The sequence below is a fragment of the Hemitrygon akajei genome, chromosome 8, assembly GCF_048418815.1.
Source record: "Hemitrygon akajei chromosome 8, sHemAka1.3, whole genome shotgun sequence".
Classification (NCBI taxonomy): Eukaryota; Metazoa; Chordata; class Chondrichthyes; order Myliobatiformes; family Dasyatidae; genus Hemitrygon; species Hemitrygon akajei.
Genome location: NC_133131.1, coordinates 24,345,457 through 24,370,749, shown reverse-complemented (window position 1 = coordinate 24,370,749; position 25,293 = coordinate 24,345,457). Strand labels below are relative to the sequence as shown.

At 45.0% G+C, this 25,293-nt stretch overlaps 2 protein-coding genes across 3 annotated transcripts in view; one reads left to right on the top strand and one right to left on the bottom strand.

Annotated features, from left to right (window-relative positions):
• Positions 1-3,443: 3,443 nt before the first annotated feature.
• On the bottom strand, positions 3,444-11,340 carry proca1 (protein interacting with cyclin A1). The gene is made up of 4 exons (XM_073053455.1): positions 10,694-11,340; positions 9,627-9,759; positions 9,055-9,189; positions 3,444-4,824 (listed from the first exon to the last, which is right to left on the bottom strand). Exons 1-4 carry the CDS (start codon positions 11,241-11,243, stop codon positions 3,720-3,722), a joined length of 1,923 nt encoding a protein of 640 aa, XP_072909556.1. The 5' UTR covers positions 11,244-11,340; the 3' UTR covers positions 3,444-3,719.
• A 9,518-nt stretch (positions 11,341-20,858) lies between these two features.
• LOC140731727 (adenine phosphoribosyltransferase) overlaps positions 20,859-25,293 on the top strand; it is a 40,506-nt gene continuing 36,071 nt past the window's right edge. The window contains exon 1 of one of the 2 annotated variants that reach the window (XM_073053453.1): positions 20,859-20,883. The gene's annotated coding sequence lies outside the window, so the exon portion shown is untranslated. The remainder of the gene's footprint in view (positions 20,884-25,293) is intronic. The other variant, XM_073053454.1, reaches the window with a different exon arrangement.

Genomic DNA, 25,293 nt, shown 5'->3' with positions numbered 1-25,293 from the left:
ATAATGGGCCAAAGCCCTAATTCTGCGCTTGTCTTGTCACTTTGTAAATGATACAAGCCAGAAGATTTCTCCACTAACCTACCAATGGCATAACCTAATACTATATTAGACTATATAGGACATATAAAATGGTGAATCCGTCTTAAACCTGGTCTATGTAGGATTGAAATGTCAATTAGAGCAACAGCATAAAGAGTGGATCAACTGTCACTTTTGTGGGGAAACCTAAATCATGAGGATTTATACAAAAATGAAGGCCGTTTGCATAATGTACCAAAGAGGCACTGGATGTTGTAGAATGAAGTGTTACTGTTTACAGAAGAGGACATAAAAACAAATGAGAAATTAAGTAAGGAAACAAAACAATAAATGCAAAACAGGTACCCGCTCCTTAATATTCATCTATATTGTTAACTGGATAAACTTATTGTGCTCATCTTTATTAATAATTCATGGCTTTAGTTGTGTAAAATATTAATAAAGGTACTTAAAAACTATTGGAGAATATTTGATTAAGTACAGGATTTTAGATTTTTTTCTTCCAATAAAACTGAGAACTATGCTTCACTTATAAGAGATTCTTATTAATAATACACTACAGTTCATTTTGCTCTAATGGCTTGCAACTAATGAGTAATAAATGCCCACAAGCTATGAGTGAATTCAAAAATAACAACCACGATCAAACAGCATGATTCACCATTTAAAGCATTATTTCACTGCTGTGTGTAGAATATAGGATTTCAAAAGGCTACAGCGACTCCTTTTAAATTATGGTTACGTAGCTTATTTTTAGAGTGAGCTTTTTATTCTGTATCCCAAATATTTTGGTAGTGATTCGTTATTTTATAAAGGCAGATTTACATTTATCTGAAATGCTGTACCATGGAGGAGCATTATAAATAAACTTTAACTTTGAGAAAGCTGGAAACCATGCTCTTTTGTGGTGGTTGATTCTTAAGGTGAAGTGTGTAGGTCAGGCCAGTTCATTGTACCATTTGAAAAGTTACATTTCACTTATGGAAAACTTGTATATCCTAAATATCCATTGAACATTCTTTGTTAAACTGATATTTTTGTGTCTATATTTTCTACCAATACACACACACACACTCACTCACTCACTCACTCACTCACTCTCTCTCTCTCAGTAGGCACTCTTTGGTCCAGGAGGTACCTAATAAAGTGGCCACTTCGTGTATCTCCATATATTGTGGTCTTCTGCTGTAGTAGCCCACCCACTTCAATGTCAAGGTGTGTGTTCTGCGATGCTCTTCTGCACACCTCTGTTGCAACACGTGGGTATCTGAGATACTGTCTCCTTCCTGTCAGTTTGAACCAGTCCAGCCTCTGACCTTCCCTGTCTTCGCTCATTTACAAGGTGTTTTTGCCCACAGAACTGCTGCTCACTGGATGTTTCTTTGTCTCTTGCACCATCCTCTGTAAACTCTGCACATGAAAATTCCAGATCAATTTCTGAAATACTCAAGCCACCCCGTCTGGCACCAACCATCATTCCACTGTCAAGTCACTTAGATCACATTTCTTCCCCATTCTGATGTTTGGTCTGAACAACAACTGACTATGTCTGTATGCTTTTATGCATCGAGTTTCTGCCACATGATTAGCAAGTTAAGTAATTGCATTAACGGGCAGTTGCACTTAATAAAGTGGCCACTGACTGCATATGCACACAAACACGTGTGTAGCTTTTAGAAATTGCCCTTTTTTCATCTAGTTGCAGTTGCTTGCATCTTGCATAGATGATGCCACAGAATCCAATCACTCCATAATTCACCCCCAGCAACTCTTTATGTGGCACTCAGTATTTCTAGTAGATTCGGCTGCAGCTTCATTGTTGTTGAGTCCAATCCTGCCTTCACCAAGCATTCCCCAGCATGTTTCCTCTCATAACTTATTACACTGAGATGTGCTTCAAACAGTAAGCAAGGACACAGACTGACTCCACCAACCCCTTTCTGTGGTTGGACAATTAAATATGTGTGTGTCATGTTCTGTAAAGTCATTAAAAGCCCAATCATATCAAACAGATCAACATAATAAATAATCAAAAACACTTTGGTAAATGTGGACCCAAAAGTTCAAAAGGGTTCTATTCCAGAAAGATTGTAATGATGATGCTCAGAAGGTTTAAGGTTATGAGATGATAAGAGATGATTATAGAAGTACTTCATCATTTCAAGAATAAATGTTTTTTTGAAACAACTGGTGGGAATCAAATCATTAATTTGATATGGACATGGTGAAGGTAGAAAGGATTAGTGTTTGGGTGTTTCTGATTTGCTTTTTAGCTGGTTTGGCACAATATTGTGGGCTGAATGGGCTGTTCCTGAGCTGTACTGTTCTATGTTGTTATTTTTATTTTCATATGTATTCAAAGAGGAAATGGTAGTGACTGTAAATTACTGCTCCTACAACTAATCAATCAATCTTCATACAGACATTTCAAATAAGCTATATCATTCTTAATTAAATGTTACCTTTATAAACTTTACTCTGGCCAATGGTGCCATTTGTTGAAATTGCCTTGTAGGAAAAGGGTGAATTGTGATAAATATGTGAATTTTGCTCAATAGATAAGTAATAGGTAGCTCAATTGGTAGGTCAAATATGATGGCAGAATATAGTATTAATGGTAAGACTCTTGGCAGTGTGGGGGATCAGAGGGATCTTGAGGTCTGAGTCCATAGGATGCTCAAAGCAGCTGCGCAGGTTGACTTTGTGGTTAAGAAGGCATACGGTGTATTGGCCTTTATTAATTGTGGAATTGAATTTAGGAGCCGAGAGGTAATGTTGCAGCTATATAGGACCCTGGTCAGACCCCACTTGGAGTACTGTGCTCAGTTCTGGTCGTGTCACTACAGGAAGGATGTGGAAGCCATAGAAAGGGTGCAGAGGAGATTTACAAGGAAGTTGCCTGAATCGGGGAGCATGCCTTATGAAAACAGGTTGAGTGAACTTGGCCTTTTCTCCTTGGAGCGACGGAGAATGAGAGGTGACCTGGTAGAGGTATATAAGATGATGAGAGGCATTGATCGTGTGGATAGTCAGAGGCTTTTTCCAAGGGCTGAAGTGATTGCCACAAGAAGACATAGGTTTAAGGTGCTGGGGAGTAGATACAGAAGAGATGTCAGGGGTAAGTTTTTTATGCAGAGAGTGATGAGTGCATGGAATGGGCTGCCGGCAACAGTGGTGGAGGCGGATATGATAAGGTTTTTTAAGAGACTTTTGGATAGGTACATGGAGCTTAGAAAAATAGAGGGCTATGGGTAAGCCTAGTAATTTCTAAGGCAGGGACATGTTCGGCACAACTTTGTGGGCCGAAGGGCCTGTATTGAGCTGTAGGTTTTCTGTGTTTTCTATGTTTAGAACATGGCAGCTTGATATATACAAGTAAGCTTAAACTAAATGTACACAGCAAGATGATTAAAAGGTGTTAAATTTATTAAACTTTATAAAGATTCCTTTCTATGATGCAGTTAAGTCCATCTGTACAAATGTAAAACAATAAAGAATCAAAACTTATCACAAGAAGTATCAGTGTTGTGTATATTTCTAGTCTATCTCTGTGTTGTCCACTAATCAGCTGTAAAGTCATGCATTATTTCACCATTCACAAAATGTTAAAGTATTACAGTACAGTTTGATTTGGTACGTACATACATTGTTATGAGGTCAATGGGAATTTTGCTGCAACACTACGTTTCAACATCTCCATCAATAACCTGGCCAGGTGCTGTTGGTATAGTCATCTTTCTTTTTTGCCGAGATTTTAGATTGTGTCTTCTCCTGCCCTTTTTACGCCATGGTTTCTTGATTACGTTGCCAACTGGGGGAACTAAGTGGTTTGGTTTCAACGTAGAATTTAGTGCCACCTGTTTGGGCACTGTGTGGGTAACTGATGGAGTTGTTGTCTCCTCTTGTCGAGGAGTAATCAGTGTTAAAACAGAAGTTTCTTTTTTGAAGGAGCGGGAATTAGGGTTTGGTTCAGTGGGCGCCAAGGTGAATGTTCCTTCTGTGTAGGACTGATGCCCAATAACTGGCTCGTGCCATAATTTGGCAGTCAGATTTTCTCTATAGAATTCAGCTGAAGGGTTCTGTGTCACCGACAGAGGAGTATCGTCTTCCATTCTGAGATGCTGAAATCTCCGATCAGGTTTGGGCACTGTCTCAGTAGATGTCTTATGTAGTTGTGTGTAGCTATCCACTCTGTGGGAGTCATCATTCATCATGTTATTAAATATATCTCTATTTATCACTGAATCCAAAGAGTTATCAAATAAATGTTGGTCAAGTTCATTACTGCTTCCGGTCTTCTCAATCTCAGTGAAATACTCCTTGTTCTGAATTTTCTTTTCAATGACATTCGTTGCCTTGCTGCCTTTGGAACCAAGTTTACCTTTACGATTCTTCTTCTTCCCTTTCCCCTTTCTTCTCTTTTTGCCTTTCCTTCTTTTCTTCTTCTTCTGCTTGGCTTTGTCCAACAAAATGTCAGTCTTCTCATTTACAGAACTGCTTGCAGTCCCGGGCACATTGCCGTGGACTGAGCTCTGAGTGACAGTCGCCATGACTTTAAGGAGGTCTTCTGCCGCATTGAGTACTTGGCCGAGGGTTGACTGCTGACTTGTAGCTTCTGGTTTAGCGGCTGTAACTGATGGCCTGCTACTCATCCAAGGCAAGGTTGCTGGGAAAAAGGAATCGGATTTCGGCTCTATTGTTGGCTTATCGATCAGATCTCCTCCGTAATCAAAGAGCACAGATTTTCTTGGTACAGCAACAAGAATATGATCATACCTCTTGCACCTTTCAAACATGAATGGAAATAATTAAAACCCTCCTTACACTCTAAATGGTTGCATTCGTTATAAAGAAATATTGTACAGCATTGCCATGCCACCTAGATAATTTAATCAACATCTGAACATTTGGAAGTTGTTAGCTGAAAAATTAATCTACTAGGGTATAACATTTGAGAAAGTTCTTCTGTCTGTACCCACTCATTAGGATTGGTGATTTAGTTGAGGACCCAAACTCAATGTTTTAAAAAGAGTTCTTCCCCAAATCCAACAGAGTTCTGACCTGCCCATGAATCTCTAAACACTAACTCATCACTTGTCTTTTGCACTTCATTTTGAAACTTACAGTAATTTTATGTCTTGCACTGTACTGTTGCCACTAAACAACAAATTTAATGATTCATCAATGATAATAAACCTGGTTCTGATTCTGAATTAATAAAGTATCATATTACTTTGCAAAGGTCTAAATGAACCATGATTCTTTCACTTATTTATTATGTAGACGTTAATTCTGAAACTCTATTTGATCATGTTTGACCAGCAACAATGGGGATTTGAAAATTAACCTCTACACAAGATTTTACAAAGTACCCACGAAATCAGCAGTGACCCAAGAGACCACAAATACTGGAACCTGTAAGCAAATACAAGCTGCTGGAGGAATTCAGCAGATCAGGCAGCACCTACAGGGGAAAAGGAATTGTCGATGTTTCAAGTTGAGACCCTGCACCAGGACTAGAGGATGTTTCCTATGGTGGGGGAGTCTTAGCCTCAGATTAGAGGGATGTCCATTTAGAATGGAGATCAGGAGGAATCTCTTCAACCAGACAGTGGTGAGTCTGTGGAATTCATTGACACAGGTGGCTGGGGAGGCCAGGTCATTGGGTGTATGCAGACGTTAATACGTTCCTGATTAGTCAGGGCATGAAGGGCTATGGGGAGAAGGCAGCAGATTGGGGCTGAGAGGGAAATGAACCCTGCTCTTATATCTTATGGTCTTGTGGACTAACAATGGACAGGAATGATAGTTGGTATAAAGAAGAGAGGGAAAGGGGTTCAACAGAAAATTAATAGTTGAACCTTGGAGGGGTGAGAGGTGATGAGCCAGGTGGACGAAGGGGAAGGGTAGAGCTGAGGGATGGAGGCAGGTAGGTGATGGATGGAAGCAGACAAGGAAAAAGGGCAGGTGGACCTGGGTGGGGGAGGGGAAGGGGAAGGTGGAGAGGTGCAATGGGAGAAGATAGGCTACAAATCCTGGAATCTGATATGTTAGGAGGTCCTCATGGCAACCATTTAGAGAGAGGTAAAGGGTGGTTGGAACCAGACAGGGGAGTAGGGGAGTCTATCAGTGGATGAATAGGGGGATGGAACTGGTGGGGGGGGAGGAGGACAAATATGGATGGGACTGGAGAGGTTGTATGAGACAGGAAACAAAAATAGAAGGATTGGAGATCCATTGGGGTACACAGGGAAGTAAGGATTACGTGAAATTGCAGAATAAATAATATGGGCATCTAGTTTCCTTAAGTGTTGTAGATGTGATGATAAGAAACTTACATTGTTTTCATAAAAACAAATTACTTTGATGTGAATAAGAGCAGAAGGTGTAGGAACAGTGATCGATCATACCGTCAGTTTCAACCTTCTCTCCATTCGATATAACTGCAACCGATCCTCTCATAAACTATAACTTGAACATTAGAAGTCACTCTGTATCAAAAGGTGGTGTGTTCATATCCCTCTCCAGGTATGTGTGTGCAAAGATCCAGACTGGCATGCAGTACATTCAATAATTTAATTTTTTGATGAAACGTTAAACTGAGGTCTTTGAAGAGGAGAAGGAAACTATCCAAACTAATACCAACATTACTGAAAACTTTGCGATGGTGGAGAGTCATAGAATGAAGATGATAGGTAAAGGTTTCAAAAGATGAGATTCAAATTCAAGTTCAAGGTCATTCAACCTTGTCTGTTTCCATCCATCACCTACCTGCCTCCATCCCCCAGCTCCACCCTTCCCCTTCATCCACCTGGCTCATCATCCCTCACCCCTCCAAGGTTCAACTATTACCTATCTGTTGAACCCCTCTCCCCCTGTTTTTTATACCAACTACATGTATACAACTATATGAAACATCATTCCTATGGGGTCAAGTGAAATGAAGACAAAGTCTTTCTTACCCTTCCTCTATTCCCCACTCTGACCTTTTACTTCTTCTCACTTGCCTATTACTTCCCCTGGATCCTCTCCTCCATCCCTTTCTCCTATGGTCCACCCTCCTCTCCTACCAGATTCTTCTTCCTCCTGCCGTCTGGGGAAAGGCTCTGAAGCATTCGGGCTCTCATGACCAGACTATGTAACAGTTTCTTCCCCCAAGCTATCAGACTCCTCAATACCCAAAGCCTGGACTGACACCTTACTGCCCTATTGTCCTGTTTATTATTTATTGTAATGCCTACACTGTTTTGTGCACTTTATGCAGTCCTGGGTAGGTCTGTAGTCTAGTGTAGTTGTTTTTTTTTTATCTCTCTGTTGTTTTTTACGTAGTTCAGTCTAGTTTTTGTACTGTGCCATGTAACACCATGGTCCTCAAAAATGTTGTCTCATTTTTACTATGTACTGTATATAGCAGTTACGGTCGAAATGATAATAAAAGTGACATGACTTGACTTGACTTGAGATTCTTTCTTCTCCAGCCCTTGACCTTCCCCTCCCACCTGGCTTCACCTATCATCTTCCAGCTAGCCTCCTTCCCCACCTCCCCCCATGGACCTTTTTATTCTGGCATCTTCCCCCTTCCTTTACAGTCCTGAAGGGAGGTCTCAACCCAAAATGTCAACTATCTATTCACTTCCATAGATGCTGCCTGACCTGCCGAGTTCCCCTAGCATTTTGTGTGTGTTGCTTTGGATTTCCAGCATCTGCCAACTTTCTTGTGTTTTTTAGGCAATAGTTTGGATTTAGATTGCCCCGCTGTGGAGAGTAGCGAAGACAAATACAGTCATGGAGTTCAAAAACGGAAAGGAACAGAAATGCAAGTCTCTGGCTGTGGAGAATCAGAGGCAATAAGGCTAATTGGATTGAACTGCTATAGAACTGATATAGACTTAATGAGTAAAAATGGATTCCTCCATTGTCAGACCCATTAAGTCCATATGACTGTATTGCAGAGCACATGGTCATAACACTCTTTGTAGGAGCATTATTAGTCACAGTTCTTACACTGCGACAATGACTACAATCAAAACTTATTTCATTGGCTGTGCACAGAAAGGGACGTGAGTACCACATGAATGTAAATCTACCTTATCCACTATCCCATCTGAACCTTAATCCCTTGTTCCTGGTGACTTGTCTTTCCATCCCAGTTTTCACTGCATTTTGAATGTGTGACCAGGTTTATTACAAATCAACACGAATGAAGCTATTTACAAATGACTTTTGTTCACCAGAAAATTACATAGTCTTAAGGATGTAAATTCATGTCAAACAAATAAATTCACACTTTGAGGAGAATTCGTGTTTCAATGTGGGACAAATTCTTTAGTGTGTTTGCATGTTCAGGGTGAAATAGCAGAAATCTGCCTTCATGATTTAATTATTTTTATTTACAAAAAGCATTTATCAAATGAGGGGCTCTGTGCCACAAGATCATAAGACCTAGGACCAGAATCTGGCCATTTAAGCCATCAAGTCTGCTCCACCATTCCATCATGGCTGATTTATTATCCCTCTCAACCCCATTCTCCCGCCTTCTCCCTGTAACTTTTGACACCCTTGCTAATTAAGAACTGATCAACCTCTGCTTTAAATGCACCCATTGAGCTGGCTTCCACAGCCATCTAAGGCAATTAATACCCAAATTCACCATCCACTTGCTAAAGCAATTCCTCCTCATCCCTGTTTTAAAGGAATATTTGTCTCTGACATTCTTTAGTAAATGAAGCAAAGATACACTGGGTGTGAAAATCAGAAATTTTAAAAAATGCTAAAAACACTAAAAAAAAAAGAGAGGGGGAGTACGTGTTTCCTGTGGCCTGGTTTCCTCCCTCACAGCTGTTACCTGTGCTGCTCTTCTCAGCACTCTCCGCCTCTGTCAAGCACATTTTTTGGCTTTGAAGGCTCCTGATGTAGCTGGGAGGAATGCTTCAGCTGGGAGAAGGCTGGTAACAATAACTTCCAGCGAGTAACCTCCACAGCTTTACTTAGTGCCACCATTAAACATGAACTCACCAGCCATACCAATACCGTTCCACGCACTGCTCCTTGTACGCCAAGTCAAAGCAAGGGACCTCTAACACATTGAAGAAGGCCTGACCTACAATCCGGGATGATGTGTCATTCACTCTTCTCAAGCACTGCTTTAACCTACGTGGAGAAACCATTTGGAGAGTGAGAGAGGGGAGGGAAGGCAAATTAGACATCTACAAATTTAACATGCTTCCTTACAGTGTTCACTTTCCCCTTACACTACTGACCCCTGTCCCCACTGTGATGCACCATCAATAACTCTCGGAGACGTGAGGCGAGAAATAGGCTTTAATTAGCTGGAAGACAGCACTATCAGCAGCAAGAGACCATCAAACAACATCCTGGAGACTGAGGGAGGAGCAGTGCCTCCAATCGCCTTTATACCGGGGTCTGTGGGAGGAGCCACAGGCGCAGTCAGCGGGGGGGGGGGGGGGGGGGCGTGTCCAGACAGGTATATGTAGTTCACCACACACTGTTACGTCCCAATTATCGTTATAATCTTTCCCCACTTTCCCATTAAGTTCTCTCCCTAGGTCGGTAATGGCGCTACTTACTCAGTATCGCAGTCACAGTGGCTCATGGTGTGCAGCCTGAAGTTCCTGTGACCGTAGGAATAAGAGAAAGGGTAGATCACGTGAGAACAGTGGTCATGTTCCCGGCAACACTTGTCCGTCTCAGAAAACTGGCCTGAGAGAGAGAAAGAAAAGTTAGTAAAATCCTGGCACACGGCTGAACAGGAACCCTTAAACACGAGTGAATTCCGCGGATGCTGGAAATCCAAAGCACCGCGCACAAAACGCTGGAGGAACTCAGCAGGTCAGGCAGCATCTACGGAAAAGAGTGGACAGTCGGCGTTTCGGGCCGAGACCCTACATCGGGACTGGAGGAGGGCACGAAGCCCGACTGTTACCGACCTGACGGCGGAATCAGGCAGCAACGACGATGGTCCCACCGGAGCTGCGGATGCTGCAAGTGGGAACCAAACCCAGAAAATGCTGGAAACCCTCAGCAAGCTCGGCAGCAAGGAGAAACAGAAACACTTCCCTCCTCCACGGCTGCGGCCAGACCTGCTGCGCGTTTCTGCCATTTTCAGGTTTTGTTTTACAGCTCCGGTTTCAAACTCAAATTTCCAACCCTTAATCTGGACGGGATTTAAACGTAGTTACGCCAAGGCCGTTCCGTTCTGGGAACACAAATGACAGCAAGATACTAGCATCTGGAGCAACGGATAATCTATTGGGGGAATTCAGCGGGTAAAGCGGCATATGTGTGGTGGTGTATGTGTTTGTTGGGGGGGGGGGGAATTGTTAATATTTCGGGTCAAAACCGGGAATCAGGATTTCAACCCGAAACGTTGACAATTCCGTGGCTGTTTCTCGGTTGCTCCAGCATCTGTGCTGTCTCGTGTCTCCGTTTTAAAGGTGAGTTACGGCCAGAACTACTCCACACCGGGAACGTGGGTACGGCACTTATTCGCTCCACCAAGTCCGTAGCTGCAAACTTTTGCGTTGAAGAGTCGGCTTTAAGACCTTAAGTCCAGCCAAACAATTCTGCCCAGGGGGATTAAAACGCCTCAATGAAACGGCAAAGCGATAAAGGTGTTTTTGTTCAGTGCAGTTACCCAAATGGTCATAGCTCTTAGCGTTGTTCCCTGCCCCACACCACAGGGTGCCGGGGTAAGTGAAACCTCTTTTCCTCCTGCGGAGAACGGCTTCCCCACTGGATCGAGCCTCCCGAGGCGACCGGCGCGGAACAACGTCTCCTTGGGAATGACCCAAGTTCGCGGCTCTTTTCAGCTGCAGCTTCAGGCACTCGGCTCTACCGGTCGCCCACTGCTGGTTCAGGAGAATCCGCCCAGTTAAGGGGGAGTCCGCTGCCCGGAGCATGCAGTCGTTCATAAAGGAACGGACTGCGACCTGATCTCCCGTGACGGAGCATTCCAGGACCTGGCCGTTGCTCTGCAACATGGATTTAACCATCTCGGCGCCGTCGCTGATCTGGGTAAACCGCAGCTGCTTCGCAGCGCTCGGGGCGGCGGACCACTTCGCACAGTAGGGGCCGTCCGTCAGGTAGTAAGCCTCCCGCCGTCCCGTCCCCTCCCAGGCGCCCCGGTGGCAGCCGGCCAAGTGATGAGCTGAGGGCCAGAGCAGAGCCAGGAGAAGCGGCCACATCGCCGTTAACCGCCAGTTTCAGCACCGCCGCTCAGTGTGACAGCGCTGGCGCCGCGCTAAAGCCTAGCAAGCCAACCAGCGCTCCATCGGCAGCCACGGCTCTGACCGCCAGTTACCTTGGAGAACCCCCTTTTAAAGTCGCCAAGTAGCAGGATTTTTTTTCCCCGATGGAAGGGAGGAGTGGTACGGAGAGATTTCCTTGGCGGCCAGAGATCGGATGATTTGTAAGGACCGATCAGCTTCGGTTTCCTGTGGGATTTAGTGAGCGCCCCCCCCCTCCTCCTCCCGCGAGCGCCCCATTCTGACTTGGCTTCTGATTTCTTTTGTGTTTTGTTTTTGTTTTCCCGCGAAAAGACACATCGGAGAGAACGTGGGAACAAACGTGACTCAGCTCACTTTCAGATGCGTAAAAAAGGTTTTTGTTTAAAATTAAACCCACGGAAAATGAATAGGGCTATTTTGTAAGTGATTGTTCTGTTACAGCGGGGCGGTCTGTAGTTGTCAAGCTTACATCTGAAACTTACATCATAATTACTCCGATGCTTTCTCTTTGCAATAATTAGTATACATGTGCGCTTTTGCTTAGTGTACGTACCTTAAAAGGAATACTTGGCCAAATATACGGGACGGTAAAGAGACTGCAGAACATCTTGCTGTAGAATAATTTAAGTTTCTTTGAAATGTTAAGCTTAAAAACGTTTATACCAGACATTGGATGCGCCACGTTATTAAAGCAAAATGTGACAGGTTTTTCCAAATTACACAGACCAACCATCAATTCGCCCCTTTCACTGAGGGGGCTCACGCCCCACACTCACCACCTTCCCCACATATCCCACCTCCTAAAACCTCATTATCTCTCAGTGGAGCACTGGTTCTGCTTTGCCGTTCATAGAACGTAAAACAGTACAGCACAGGGACAGCCTCATGATGTACTAAACTAATAAAACTTGTAATTAAAAACCTAACTAAACACAACCCTTCGACCTACACAGGGTCCATCTCTCTCCATCCATGTGCCTATTCAAGAGCTTCTTAAATACTTCTATCACATTGCCTCTGTTACCACCCATGAGAACGCATTCGAGATACCCACCCCACTCTCAATGTGGCAGGAGTGATACCCCTCTCTCCGTTGTTAGTGAGAGAGAGAGAGAGAGAGAGAGAGAGAGAGAGCCGCTGGGTGCGCAGTGGTTTTTGATGGACTCTCGTTTCTGGTCCCTTTGGGAGCTTTGCCATTGCCTGCATGCCGGGTGATTGGGGGGGGGGGGGGTCTGATGCTTTTGCTGAGGCAGGTGAGGAGAGGGTTGATGCTTTGCGGCTGCTTGTGCATGGGAGGGGAGGGGGACTTTGGGGTTCTAACGTTTTCCTGTCATTCATTCTTTGGGGTTTTCCTTCTGTTTTGCGGATGTCTGCGGTGAGTAATAATTTCAGGCTGTATATTGTACACATTCACTGATATTAAATTGATCTCGCTGTGCAAAAAAAACTTGTCCTGTACATCTCCTTTGAATTCCCCCCCCCCCACCCACCCCACCTTAAATGCATGCCCTCTAACATTAGACATTTTCACCCTGGGAAAAGATACTGGCTGTCTAACTCTTTCACTGCTTCTCATAATCTCATACACTTCTATTCAGAAGATATAAAATATCCCCACAGTATTTTCATCTGACAGTCTTTAATATTATCTTGAAGTTGGAATTGTGTTACTTAAATCCAAGTTTCTTTAACCGCTGTCCTCTTGAGAAAAACTCTTTTCATTGAGTTCACCCTTATCTCTAAGATGCTCCCATTTCACAAAGAACCCTTTCCAATCTTGGTGACTTGCCTATCGTGGCAACTGTTACTTAGTGTTCTTGCTTTGTTAAATGATACCTTTTAGAGCCAAGTGAGCCACAAGTTTTCCCTGTTGTCTGCAGCAGAGTCTGGTCACAGTTCACATGGATTTTGAATTATATTTTATTAACTTATTGGTGGTAATATTTAGCTTTTTATGCTTTGTGTGATATAATATTGTGGGTGCACTGTGGTCCAGAGGAACATGGTTTCATGTGGTTGTATATATGTACAGTCGGATGATAATAAACTTGAACTTGAACAATAAAGCTTCAGTTTAGACCAGCAATGAAAAGAACACCAGGCAGGGAAGTGGCTATTCTTTTCCAGCCAGATTTCATGGATGAATTGTGCGATTACCCATTGTCACCTTAATGGGTATGAGCTATGTAGCCCTGTACACAGTGTGTGTGTGTGTGTGTGTGTGTGTGTGGGCTTGGCTAAACACATTCTCTAAACCATACATCATATCCAAAAGACATGTAGGGAGCAATGTACTCCCATCATTTCTACAATGCTACCTTGCTGTAGTCAATATCAATTGTGCCTGTTCATTATCCAGCTCCCTTTCATCTCGATTTATCCTGCTACTGAGAAAAATATAAATTCCTTGGATTCTACCCTTTACATTCTAGCTGCAACACACTTCTGGTGCTCTTACACTGTTGCATCTTTGGCAAGAGCCTCATAGCCTTCATATGAATTCTGGCTAGACAATGTCATTCTAATACCAAAAGTTGCAAAAAAAAAACTTTTACAGTTCAATCTGGAAAAGAGTGAAGTATAACACTTTTGAAGGTCCAACTTTAAGATTCAGTGCAGAGTTAGTAGCAGGATTCTTAGCAATGCAGAGGAACAGAAGGATCTCTGGGGTCCATGTCCCTAGATCCCTTAAAGTTGCTGCACAATTTGTTAGAGTGGTTAAGAAGGCGTATGGTTTGTTGGCATTCAGTAGCTGGGGGATTGAGTTCAAGAGCTGTGAGGTAGTGCTGCAGCTCTACCAAGCACTGGTTAGAACACATTTGGACCATTGTGTTTGTTTCGAGTCTCCTCATTATAGGGAGGATGTGGAACGTTTTGAGAGGTTGCAGAGGAGACGTACCAGGATGTTGCCTGCATTACAGAGCTTGCCTTATGAGGAAAGGTTGAGTGAACTAGGGCTTTTGCCTTTGGAGAGAAGCAGGATGAGAGGTTGCTTGACAAAGGTGTACAAGATAAGAGGTATTGACAGAGTGAACAGCCTGCACCATTTTCCCAGAGCAGAAATCAGTAATACAAGAGAGAATAATTTTAAAGTGACTGAAGCAAAGTGTAGGGTAATGTCAGAGGTAGTTCTTTTTACACAGAGAGTGGTGGGTGCGTGGAATACACTGGCAGTGGTCATGGTAGAGGCATCTACATTGGAGACTCTTAGATAGGCACATGGATGAAAGAAAAATAAGGGTAACATAGGAGTAAAGCATTAGTTTGATCTTAGAGTAGGTTAACAGTAGGTCGAGAGCTTGTACTGTGCTACACTGCTCTATATTCCATGTTCCATGCCTTTTTTCTCTAGAGACAGTCAGCCAAAATTCCCAGCTGCATGGCACCCAAGGTTATGTGCATGACAGCATTTCGGTTACTGCTCGGCTGCATACCTGCACAATTAGAGGTTCCTTGTTTTGTGGCTGCCTGTAAGCAGACGAATCTCAAGGTTGTAACGTTTATGCATACTTTGATAATAAATGTACTTTGAAGTGCTCTTTAAATCGGCAGTAAAGCTGCTCACCCCAACGTCCCGAAAGGAATTTGGATGGGCAACGAGTGGCGTATACAGCACTAGAGACTGGCACATTGCACCCAAAATGCGCCCAGAAAGTCAGTGCAGTGATTCCATTGCCTGGTAAATTCGCACTGACCTATTTCTAAATGGGATTTTAAATACCTTAGAATTATAGGGTCGTTGTGGAATTAAAGAGAGCCGTTCGGCCCATCAAGGCTAAGACTGGAGAAGTAACTATACAAATAGCCTTATTACGTGATTTCTATTCATTAATTCAACCTTATTCATACCAGTTCTCCCATCCAAACACACACTCACAAATACCCAGCGCTATTGGTTTATAAATTACAGCGAGTGCCAAATTCATTGTGGAATGTGAAAACAAAGTTCCCTTCAGTAAGAGGCTCTGAAATGTGCTTAACTATTCTACTGACTTCCCCCAGTTCTCTTTGTTCGGCGGAGCAGCCTATAAGAAGGATTGGCGAAGATGAATGCCCCGCCAGGGTGAAAGGAGCGACACAGCTGATGTCAAATCATACGAGGCAACAGGCGATGTCTACCCTCTCTCAGGGAGGCGGATCGGGTGCAACATCGACTTTTCAAGGCAGTGTGAGTGCGACCTAAATCGCGAGCGGACTCCTAATCCGCCTGCTGGAGAATTTGCTAATCACCGATGTAGACAACGGAAAGAACTAAGAACACCGTGGCGCTGTTTTATTTTTACATAAACAATTCTTTAATAGAGTGCAAATAACAAAGTTTCTATTTCAAATTCATATTCCGAAGTCTCTGCCTTATAAAAGTATTATTCAGTTATAAATCCGTGTTGGAATTGTCATTCCATACTTGCTTTCAGTAACCGGCGGGACACAGGATTTTTTAATATCGAGTAGCCTGTTATTGGAAGTATATCGAATTATGTTCAATGCACAGAGCGGAGGTGATAGTGAATTTAATTTCAAAATGTCACAACTGGAATTAGAAGATTTCAGACAAATACTTGATTTCAGTAAATTAGTTAAAAAGTTGGAAGTAAATTTATTATCAAAATAGGCGTGCGCCGTCATATACTACACAGAGATTTATTTTCAAAAAGATTCATTTTTAAAAAGTATTCGTTTTTAAAATGCTTCCGTCGGTTGTATAGTTCTCACAGTATGTCACAATTAAACGAGATACATAGAAACGCTGCAGGTTGATTGAAAAGATGCACGAAAGTGGGAGTTTCTGAAACTTCCTGACGGAGTTCCATTGCGAGGTTACTATCGGTCACCAAATCCGAGACTCCATTCATTCTCCGGCACAATGGGACGAAAGTGAGGGGTTACTGTCGGTTATTCTGGGAACAGCTGAAGAGTCGTGCTTCAGAAATTCCAGGGATTTACTGCGGAGAACACTGCTGGCGAGATTTCATCTAATAAGTGACAGAGACTGCACTGCAAGGTGCATTCATACATTAATCGGAGTGGTATACAGCGCGGAGGAACCCTCGCCTCAGACATGAAGAGCTTCGCTTGGTTACGCACTCATGTAAGGACATGGTGGTGCAGTTAAACCAAGGATTGAAATAAAAGGAGATTTCTCTGGAATTGCGCGGATAGAAAGCTCTTCTCGCGGGTTTTATTTGACATTGCAGACTTATTGGTGTAAATTCGGCGGAAATCGCGCAGGCAGATTTCGGGACTGGTGAATTTGCTTCATTAGGGGAGGTTGAGTGGATTGGGACTGGATTCGGCAGAGTTCAAAACCAATGAGAGATCTAATTCGAGCATGCAAAATCATTAACAGGCGAGATCGACCAAACACAGGAAGGATATTTCCTTGGCCGTAGAGTTTTGGACAGGGAGCAGAGGTTGAGAATGGGAGAGAAGTTAGGAAATATTTCTTCACTTAAGGGAGTGGAACCATTGGAATTCTCAAACAAAATAAAATCTGCAGATGCTGGAAATCAAAGTATTACACACAAAATGCTGGAGGAACTCAGCAGGCCGGGCAGCGTCTGTGGAAAAAGAGTAAAACAGTCGGCGTTTTGGGCTGAGACCCTCCATCAGGACTGGAAATAAGAGCAGTGGTCAGAGTAAGAGGGCGGGAGAGGGGAGGAAGAAATACTAGATAATAGTTGATAGGTGAAACCGAGAGAGGGAAAGGGGTAAAGAGCTGGGAAATCGAGTGGTGAAAGAGAAAAAAAGGCGGGACAACGGGGAATCTGATAGGAGAGGACAGAAGGCCACGGGAGAAAGGGAAGGGATAGGAGCACCACAGGGAGGTGATGGCCAGGTAAGGAAGTAAGGTGAGGGAGGGAAATGGGAATAGGGAATGATGAGGGGGGAGGCAATGCCAGAAGTTTGAGAAATCCATGTCATGCCATCAGGTTGGAGGCTACCCAGACTGAACATAAGGTATTGCCCCTTCAACCTAAGTGTGGTCTCATCGTGGCAGTGGGGAAAGGCCATGGTCTGATATGTCGGAATGGGAAGTAGAATTGACATGGATGGTCACTGGGAGATCCCGCTTTTTTTCTCTGGCGGAGGTGCGAAGCGGTCTCCCAACCTATGTCGGGCCTCACGGATGTGCAGGAGGCCACAACGGGAGCGCCTGATACAGAAGATGATCCCCACAGACTCAGGTTTCACCTCATCTGGAAGGACGGTTTGGGTCCCTGAATGGTAGTGAGGGACGAGATGTAGGGACGTGTGTGGCGCTTTTTCCACTTGCAAGGGTAAGTACCAGAAGGGAGATCAGTGTGGGGGGGGGGGGGGCGAATGGACAACGGGGTCGCGTAGGCAGCGATCCTTATGGAAAGCAGAAAACGGGGTCGGGGGTGGAGCGCTTGGTGGTAGCATCCCTTTGAAGGTGGCGGAAGTTATGGAGCTGGAGGCCGGTGGCGTGGTAGATGAAGACAAGAGGAACCCTATCCATGTTGGGGTGGCGGGTGGATGGAGTATGAAATGGAGGAGACGCGAGCGAGGGCAGCGTTGATGGTGGAGGAAGGAAAGCCTCTCTATTTTAAGAAGGAGGACATCTCATTAGTTCTGGAATGAAAAACCTCTTCTTGAGAGCAGATGCGGCAGAGACGGAGGAATTGAGAGAAGGGAATAGCATTTTTACAAGTGACGGGGTGGGAAGAGATACAGTCCAGGTAGCTCTGAGATTCTTTGGAATTCTCTTCTCTGGAAGGCCGCAGAGGCTCAGTCCCGGTGTTCATTCTATTTATGGGCATTAAGGAAATCAGGAGTAATGTGGATTGTGTTGAAGAATGGCGTGGAGAAGAATATCAATCAGAATATTAAGGAAGAGCAAAATAGACTCGAAAGATGCTGGTTATCTCCCATTCCCAATTCTTTGCTCTTTAATTTCCACAGACTGAGTTGTTTAGAGGTGCATTGCATTTGTACGGCCCTTCAAATCCAGTTTAAATACTGAAAGCATATTTAATATGCAGCAAAAAAATTAAATACACCCGTTTAATCGATCCAATCAAAATGAAAGTACAAAATACATCCTACGCAAGAATTATGTATCTATATGTCTAAATATCCATTTCTTTCTCTCTCTCTCTCTCTCTCTCTCTCATGTAGAGCGTGTGTATGTGTGTGTGTGTATGTGTATGTGTATGTGTATGTGTGTATGTATGTGTATGTGTGTGTGTATGTATGTGTGTGTATGTATGTGTGTGTGTGTGTGAGTGTGTGTGTGTGCGTGCGCGTTGTATATACTGTATATTAAGTCCACAGATACCAGAAATCTAAAACAAATCAGAAAATTCTGCAAAATTCAGCAGTCAGACAGCACTTATGGAAGGAGAAGCGGTGTTAATGTTTAAAGCAGAAGGGTCTTCTGCTGAGTACATGTAACATTAAACATCAGAGTCGGTCTTTAAAGAACGGGGTTCCTTTCCTCCATCATTAATGCTGACCTCGTCCGCTTCTCCTCCATTTCCCCACATCCGCGCTCACGCCGTCTTCCCGCCACCTTAAAAGTGATAAAATTCCTCTTATTCTTACCTACTACCCCATGAGCCTCCATTTCCAGCACATCATTCTCCACAATCTCCAGAAGGATCCTATCTTCAAACACATCTTTATCTCACCCCCTTCTTTCCACAGAAATCGCTCTCTTAGCGATTCCCTTGTCCATTCGGCCAATCCCAATAATCTCCTTCCCGGCATTTATCCTTGCAAGCGGCCAAGCTACTACACCTGCCTATACACCTCCTCCCTTACCACCATTCAGGGCCCCAAACAGCCCTTCCTGATGAGGCAGCACATCACCTGTAAATCTGCTGGGATCGAATATTGCGTCCGGTGCTCCCGATACGGCCTCGTCTACATTGGTGAAACCCGTCGGAAATTAGGGGACTGCTTCGTCGAGCACTTCCGCTCCATCCGCCAAAATCGGAACTTTCCGGTGGCCAAATATCTTAATTGCCATTCCCATTTCCATTTCGATATGTCGGTCCATGGCTTCCTCTTATTCCACGGTGAGGCCACCCTCAGTATTGCACTATTAAATTCCATGTAGGTAGCCTCCAATCTGATGCCATGAATAGCAATTTCCGCTTCGAGTGAAAAATATCCCTCTCCTTCCCCTCTTCTTCTATTCCCTACTCTGGCCTCTTACCTTTTCTCACCTGCCTATCACCTCCCCCTTTGTCTCCTCCTCCTTCTCTTTCTCCTATGGTCCACTCTCCTCTCCTATCAGATTCCTTCCTCTCCAGCCCTTTCCCTTTCCTACTCACCTGGCTTCACCTGCAATCTACTGTTCCCCCTCCCACCCACCTTTTTATTCTGGCGAAGGGTCATGAAGAAGGGTCTCGGCCCGAAACGTCGACTATTTCTTCCTTTCTATTGATGCTGCCTGACTTGCTGAGTCCTTTCAGCAATTTGCTTGTTACATGTTCATTTTATCTCGGGTTTTCTGCATCTGCATTTTCATTTTCTGTGTCATTGTAGCGCTGAATGCATTCGATAACTTCATTTGTGAATGGAGTAATTCAAGTAGTCTGTGCAATTATAGCAATCAATGCATGTAGTTTCACTAAATGAAGTTACACCAAACATAGCCTCCGCAGTAAATCCCGCGACTTTATGAACGACAACACACCAGCTGTTCCTTGGAATAACCCACAGTAACCCCTTCGCTTTAGCTCCATTAGGCGAAGACTGAACGGAACCTCGAACTCCGATAGTCAGTGACCGATAGTTACCCCAATTACCCCTCGCCCTGAAACCCTTTCCACAAATACTGCCCGACCCACCAGATGTTGGCAGTATCTTCCATTAGAATGCCAAAACAAAAAATACCCGCCAGATGTAATCAGAAACATTAAACCATTGGTCAAAATCACTCTGAGAGAGGAAAGAATTCCCGGGTCCGTCACCTCGACTAATTTCTCCTTACCCGCCACCGGCTGATCCTTTGTAATCACAATTCAATCACCGGTTTGAAAGTAGCCCCCGGGCACAGGAGGGAAGAAAACTTCAATGGGCATTACCAGAAGAACAATAAGTGTGAACTTTTTTGCAAATGATCTGTGTTATTTCGACGTTGGCAGTTCTCAAGCGTTTTCGTGTTCAGTTCAACGTCTCAACAGTTAGATTGGTATGTTTGGTGTACAATTGTAGTAAATTCAATCACCTTAATTGGTTTTACTAGGATGGGGGGGGGGGGGGGGGGACACCAAAGGACGGTGTGCAGTCGTAGGAAGGACGGTTGTCTTGCGTGACATGTTCGAACGTGGAGACACAGAATCAGATTTACACCTGCAGATACATGCGCTTAGTTCGCGTGTAGAAAGAGTTACAGCAATTACCGAAAGCACCCAGCTCCTTCAGGTCCAAAGAGTTAACGGGATATGCAGCCAACGCTAAAACAGAAGCAATCCCCTCCGATTCTAGAAAACTAACAATGAAGATCCAACATGCCTCCTGGCTGAAAAGTACTAACTGTGAATGTTAACGGGGCTGTGCATAATTCACTGCGTTTGGAGAGCGAGCCGGGGAGTGCGGTTTATATTCACAGTGCACGTCGTGTAACAAGGTAAGGAGGACTTGCTCTGATTTGGAAACGTTTGTTTTTTATTTGACTATTTTAAAGTAATTTTGTTTAGCAAAAGTAAGTAGAGATCCCATTAATATGTGTACAGACCTAAATTGATTCTGAGCTGATCAATGCTTGGTTTTTAAGATTCTGATCTTGGTTTTCAAATCCTTCCGGACTGCATTCTTCTCGTTCTCTGAATCTCCTCCAGCCTTATACTTTCCCACGTTGCCTGCACAGCTCCATTACTAGTTCCTTACATATTCTTTATTATAAACGCATTAACCTTGGCTTTATGCCTATGCTTCTCCGAAACTAGGCTCCAGAATTCCCTCCTTAAATCTCCCTTTATCCCTAACTCTCTTCCTCCATTAAGATAACTTTAAAACCATCCAGGCTGCCCAACTTAATGCTCACACGTTCTTATAGTTCCTTATTCAGAAATTCTATCTAATAATGTTTCTGTGAAGCGGCTTGAGTTATTTATAGGCCAAAGCATATCCACCTCTGGCCCAGGGTTCTGTGAAGAATAACTTCTTCGAGTGTTGGTGGATTGTAGTTGACGGTCTGTGGGTGAGGAGAAAGATGCAGGGGCCCGTGTCACCGTTTGTCCAGGGCAGCTGCGTGAAAGAGGACTCTCTCTGAGTCAGGGACACACACACAGATGGACATCAAGTGCTGCTGGAAGATCACGCAGGCAGTGAAAGGCGCCCGAAAGCTGTTGGTTTGCTGGCGCGTTGAGATCTCCATAGAGGAATGACACCGACCGGCACATGCCAGACTGTAGGAGGATCCGCTGAGGGACATACTGAAGCTGTCATGGTCCCGTCTGGCAATTCCCCATCTTGCTATTACCCTCCTAATTGGGCCTTAATCCTGGTCCAACCGGACCCCTCTCATCGATGTATTGTTGAATTTGACGCCTCCGACTCCAGGGTAGGAGCAGTCCTGTCCCACCGATCAAGTCCGGATGAAAAGCTTCATCCCTGTGCCTTCTTTTGGGGAATCGGGAACTACTGGCGGTCAAGCTAGAATTGGAGGAGTGGAGGCACTGGCTGGAGGGGGCGGAACACCCGTTCATTGCTTGGGCTGGTCATAAGAGCCTGGGATATATTCAGACCGCCAAACGTTTGAACTCCCGCCAGGCCCGTTGGGCATTATTTTTTGGACGGTTCTAGTTTTCCCTCGCGTACCGTCCAGGGTCCAAGAACGGGAAGTCGGACGCGCTCTCCCGCCAATACAACTCCAAAGGAGGACACTTCCAGCCCGGAGACTATCCTCCCACCATCCTGTGTGATGGCAACTCTCACTTGGGAGATTGTCCATAGTAAAGGAAACCCAACAGGATGACCCGGCACTGGACCCGCCGATCGCCTTTTTGTGGCTGATTCTGTCAGATCTCAGGTTCTCCGGTGGGGGCACACATCTCGGTTCGCCTGCCACCCCGGGGGTGATCGGACACTGGCTCTCCTGAAAAGACACTTCTGGTGGCCTTCTATGGAGGCGGATACCGGTTCCGATGTCCCTGCATGTTCCGTCTGTGCCCGGGGAAAAGCCTCTCATCGGCCACCTGCGGGATTACTTCGTCCTCTACCTGTCCCTGGTCGTCCTTGGTCGCACATCGCCTTACATTTCGTCACTGGTCTACCCCCTTCACATGGAAACACCACCACACTCACCGTGGTTTTCTAATACGGTGCACTTTGTAGCCCTCCCTAAACTCCCTTCTGCTCAGGAAACCGCAGAGCTTCTCGTCTGCCACGTCTTCCGCCTCCACGGAATTCCCGCGGACACCGTCTCCGATCGAGGTCCCCAATTCATCTCGCAGGTATGGAAGGCCTTCTGTCAAGCCTTAGGTGCCTCGGTCAGCCTGTCATCCGGCTTCCACCCACAGACGAACGGGCAAACGGAACGGGTCAACCAGGACTTGGAGGCGACGCTACGTTGTATAACAGCCACAACCCGTCTACCTGGAGTGATCACCCCGCGTGGGTTGAGTACGCCCACAGCTCTCTGGTTAGTACTGCCATCGGGAGGTCTCCCTTTGAGTGCTCCCTTGGGTACCAACCCCCGCTGCTCCCCGCGCAAGAAGCGGAGATTGCGGTGCCGTCTGTTCAGGCCCATATCGTTCGGCGCCGCAAGGTTAGGGAAGACACACGCACGGCCATGCTCAGATCAGCCGATCGCAATAGGAGGATTGCCGATCGACACAGGGACTCCTGCGCCCGAGTATTGACGTGGGCAGGTGGTGTGGCTTTCATCTAAAAACATCCCTCTCAAAAACGAACATTTAAAAAAAACTCGCCCCTCGCTTCCTGAGACCTTTCGACGTCGAAAGTATCATCAGTCCCACAGCAGTCTGACTTAAAACTACCAAGATCTATGCACAGCCACCCTACTTTTCAGGCTTCCACCCCTCCACCCGCCCGGATCATCGACAACTACCCGGCATACACCGTCCGGCGGCTACTAGATGTGCGCCGTCGGGCCAGGGGCCTCCAATACCTGGTCGACTGGGAAGGGCACGGCCCAGAGGAGCGTTCCTGGGTTCGCCGCTTCTTCATCCTGGGCTCCTCTCTCATCCAAGACTTACATCGCGACCATCCGGACAGTCCTGGAGGATCGCCTAGAGGCTTCCATTTGGGTGGGGTGGGGGGGGGGGGGTACTGTCATGGTCCTGTCTGACAATTCCCCATCTTGCTATTACCTCCTTAATTGGGCCTTAATCCCCTTGTCTGATTTCCAATCATTTCCAGTTCCACTAATTACAGCACACCTGGTTCCCATTAGCGAACATAGGATAAAACTCGGGTGTCACAGCCATGCTTTGTCAGTTCGTTGGTCAACTCTAGTGTGAGTAAACCTCGTTTCCTGATTCCTCAGGACTGTCAGTTCTAAGCTCGGTATCATTTCCTGGATACTCTATGTTAACCTTGTCTCTGTGTAAAGACTCTCCTGGATACCAGTTCCCTGTTCGCAACAGTGCTAACGCCTCACGACTCTGCCTCCGCGCCTGTGTCCTGCACTTGGGTTCGTCCTCAGCCTCGTCCTTGCAAAAGAAGCTTACTGCAGCTAACACATCTCGGCAGGGAACGGCCATAATGAAGAGTTCTTCCGCTATTGGACAGGTAATGGCCAGGTTGGGTGAGGGAACCTGTCGAATATTGTGGTTGTGTACCACTCCAGGGGGTCCCATGAGTGACAAGTCCTACTGGGTATGAAGAGTGTATTAGAACACTACTTAATGCAAGAACTATGAATGTAACAATGAAAAGGCTTTGCATTGCTTATTCTTGTAAATATGTTTCATTTTAAATAAAGTTTATTTTGATATAACTGGAGACCAGAAGCATCTCCCACTCCCATCTCCCACTCCAGCATGCATCTGGTCCAATATCTTCTAAGATCTAACCTGGGCCCAACATATAGGTGGCACAACAGAGGCGATATTTCACTGGGAGTTTGGGGAGACTTGGTATGTCACAGAATTCTGCAGATGTACCGTGGAGAGCATTCTAGCTGGTTGCATCATCTATAGTATGGAGGGGCCACTGCAAAGGTTTGGAAAAAGACTGCAGCAAGTTGTAAACTCAGTTCCATCATGGCTGCTAACCTCCCCAGCATTGAGGACGCCTTAAAAAGGTGACATGCCTCAAAAAGATGGCATCCATCATCAACGACCCCTTCACCCAGGACATGCCCTCTTCTCATTGCTGCCATCAAGGAGGAGGTACAGGAACCTAAAGACACGCACTCAACATTTCAGGAACAGCTCATTCACCTCCACCATCATATTTCTGAATGGACAGTGCACCCATGAACACTACCTCACTGTTTTTTTGCACTACTTAATTTGATTTTTATATATAATTTTTATTGTAATTTTATAGTTTTAAATTTATATATTGAATTGGACTGCTGCCACAAAACAACACATTGCAGGACACATGCCAGTGAAACTTTCAGTAAAGATGGTGCCTGCGTACAATGTTCCTTTGGTGGACATCTGCTGGATAGATCATGAAACCGTATATTTCACTTCTATGTCTTTTACATTTGTTTTTCTACTTGGATATGATTCTGGGACTGTTGGAGCCTGTGATTTGCTATTTGGAGATTGTTTGGGTGTTCCGGCACTCTATGGTCACTGAGAAGATTCTGGAAGGCAGAGACAGAGTACACAAACCTCATGGTGGGCAGGCTGCAGGACAGCACACGGGCCAGTGTTCGACGTCATTTCGCCATTTAAAGCTTCCTTTGTTCGCCGATTAATGTCATGACAAAATCAGAAGTTTGGAGATCTTTTGGGTGTTCCAGTGCTCTGCAGCCTCCGAGAGGATCCCAGGAGACCGAGGTCCGTGTGCGAATCTAGTGGCAAGCAGGCTGTGGGACGGGCTCAAACTGATGTTC

What these genes read in the sequence shown, in the direction of transcription:
- proca1 (XM_073053455.1), bottom strand. Translation starts at nt 11,243, where the DNA reads ATGTGGCCGCTTCTCCTGGCTCTGCTCTGGCCCTCAGCTCATCACTTG. An exon ending in TAAGAGCTATGACCATTTGG is followed by an intron (nt 9,760 to 10,693) that starts GTAACTGCACTG and finishes TCTCTCTCTCAG; the next exon opens with GCCAGTTTTCTGAGACGGAC. An exon ending in GAACGGTATTGGTATGGCTG is followed by an intron (nt 4,825 to 9,054) that starts GTGAGTTCATGT and finishes CATGTTTGAAAG; the next exon opens with GTGCAAGAGGTATGATCATA.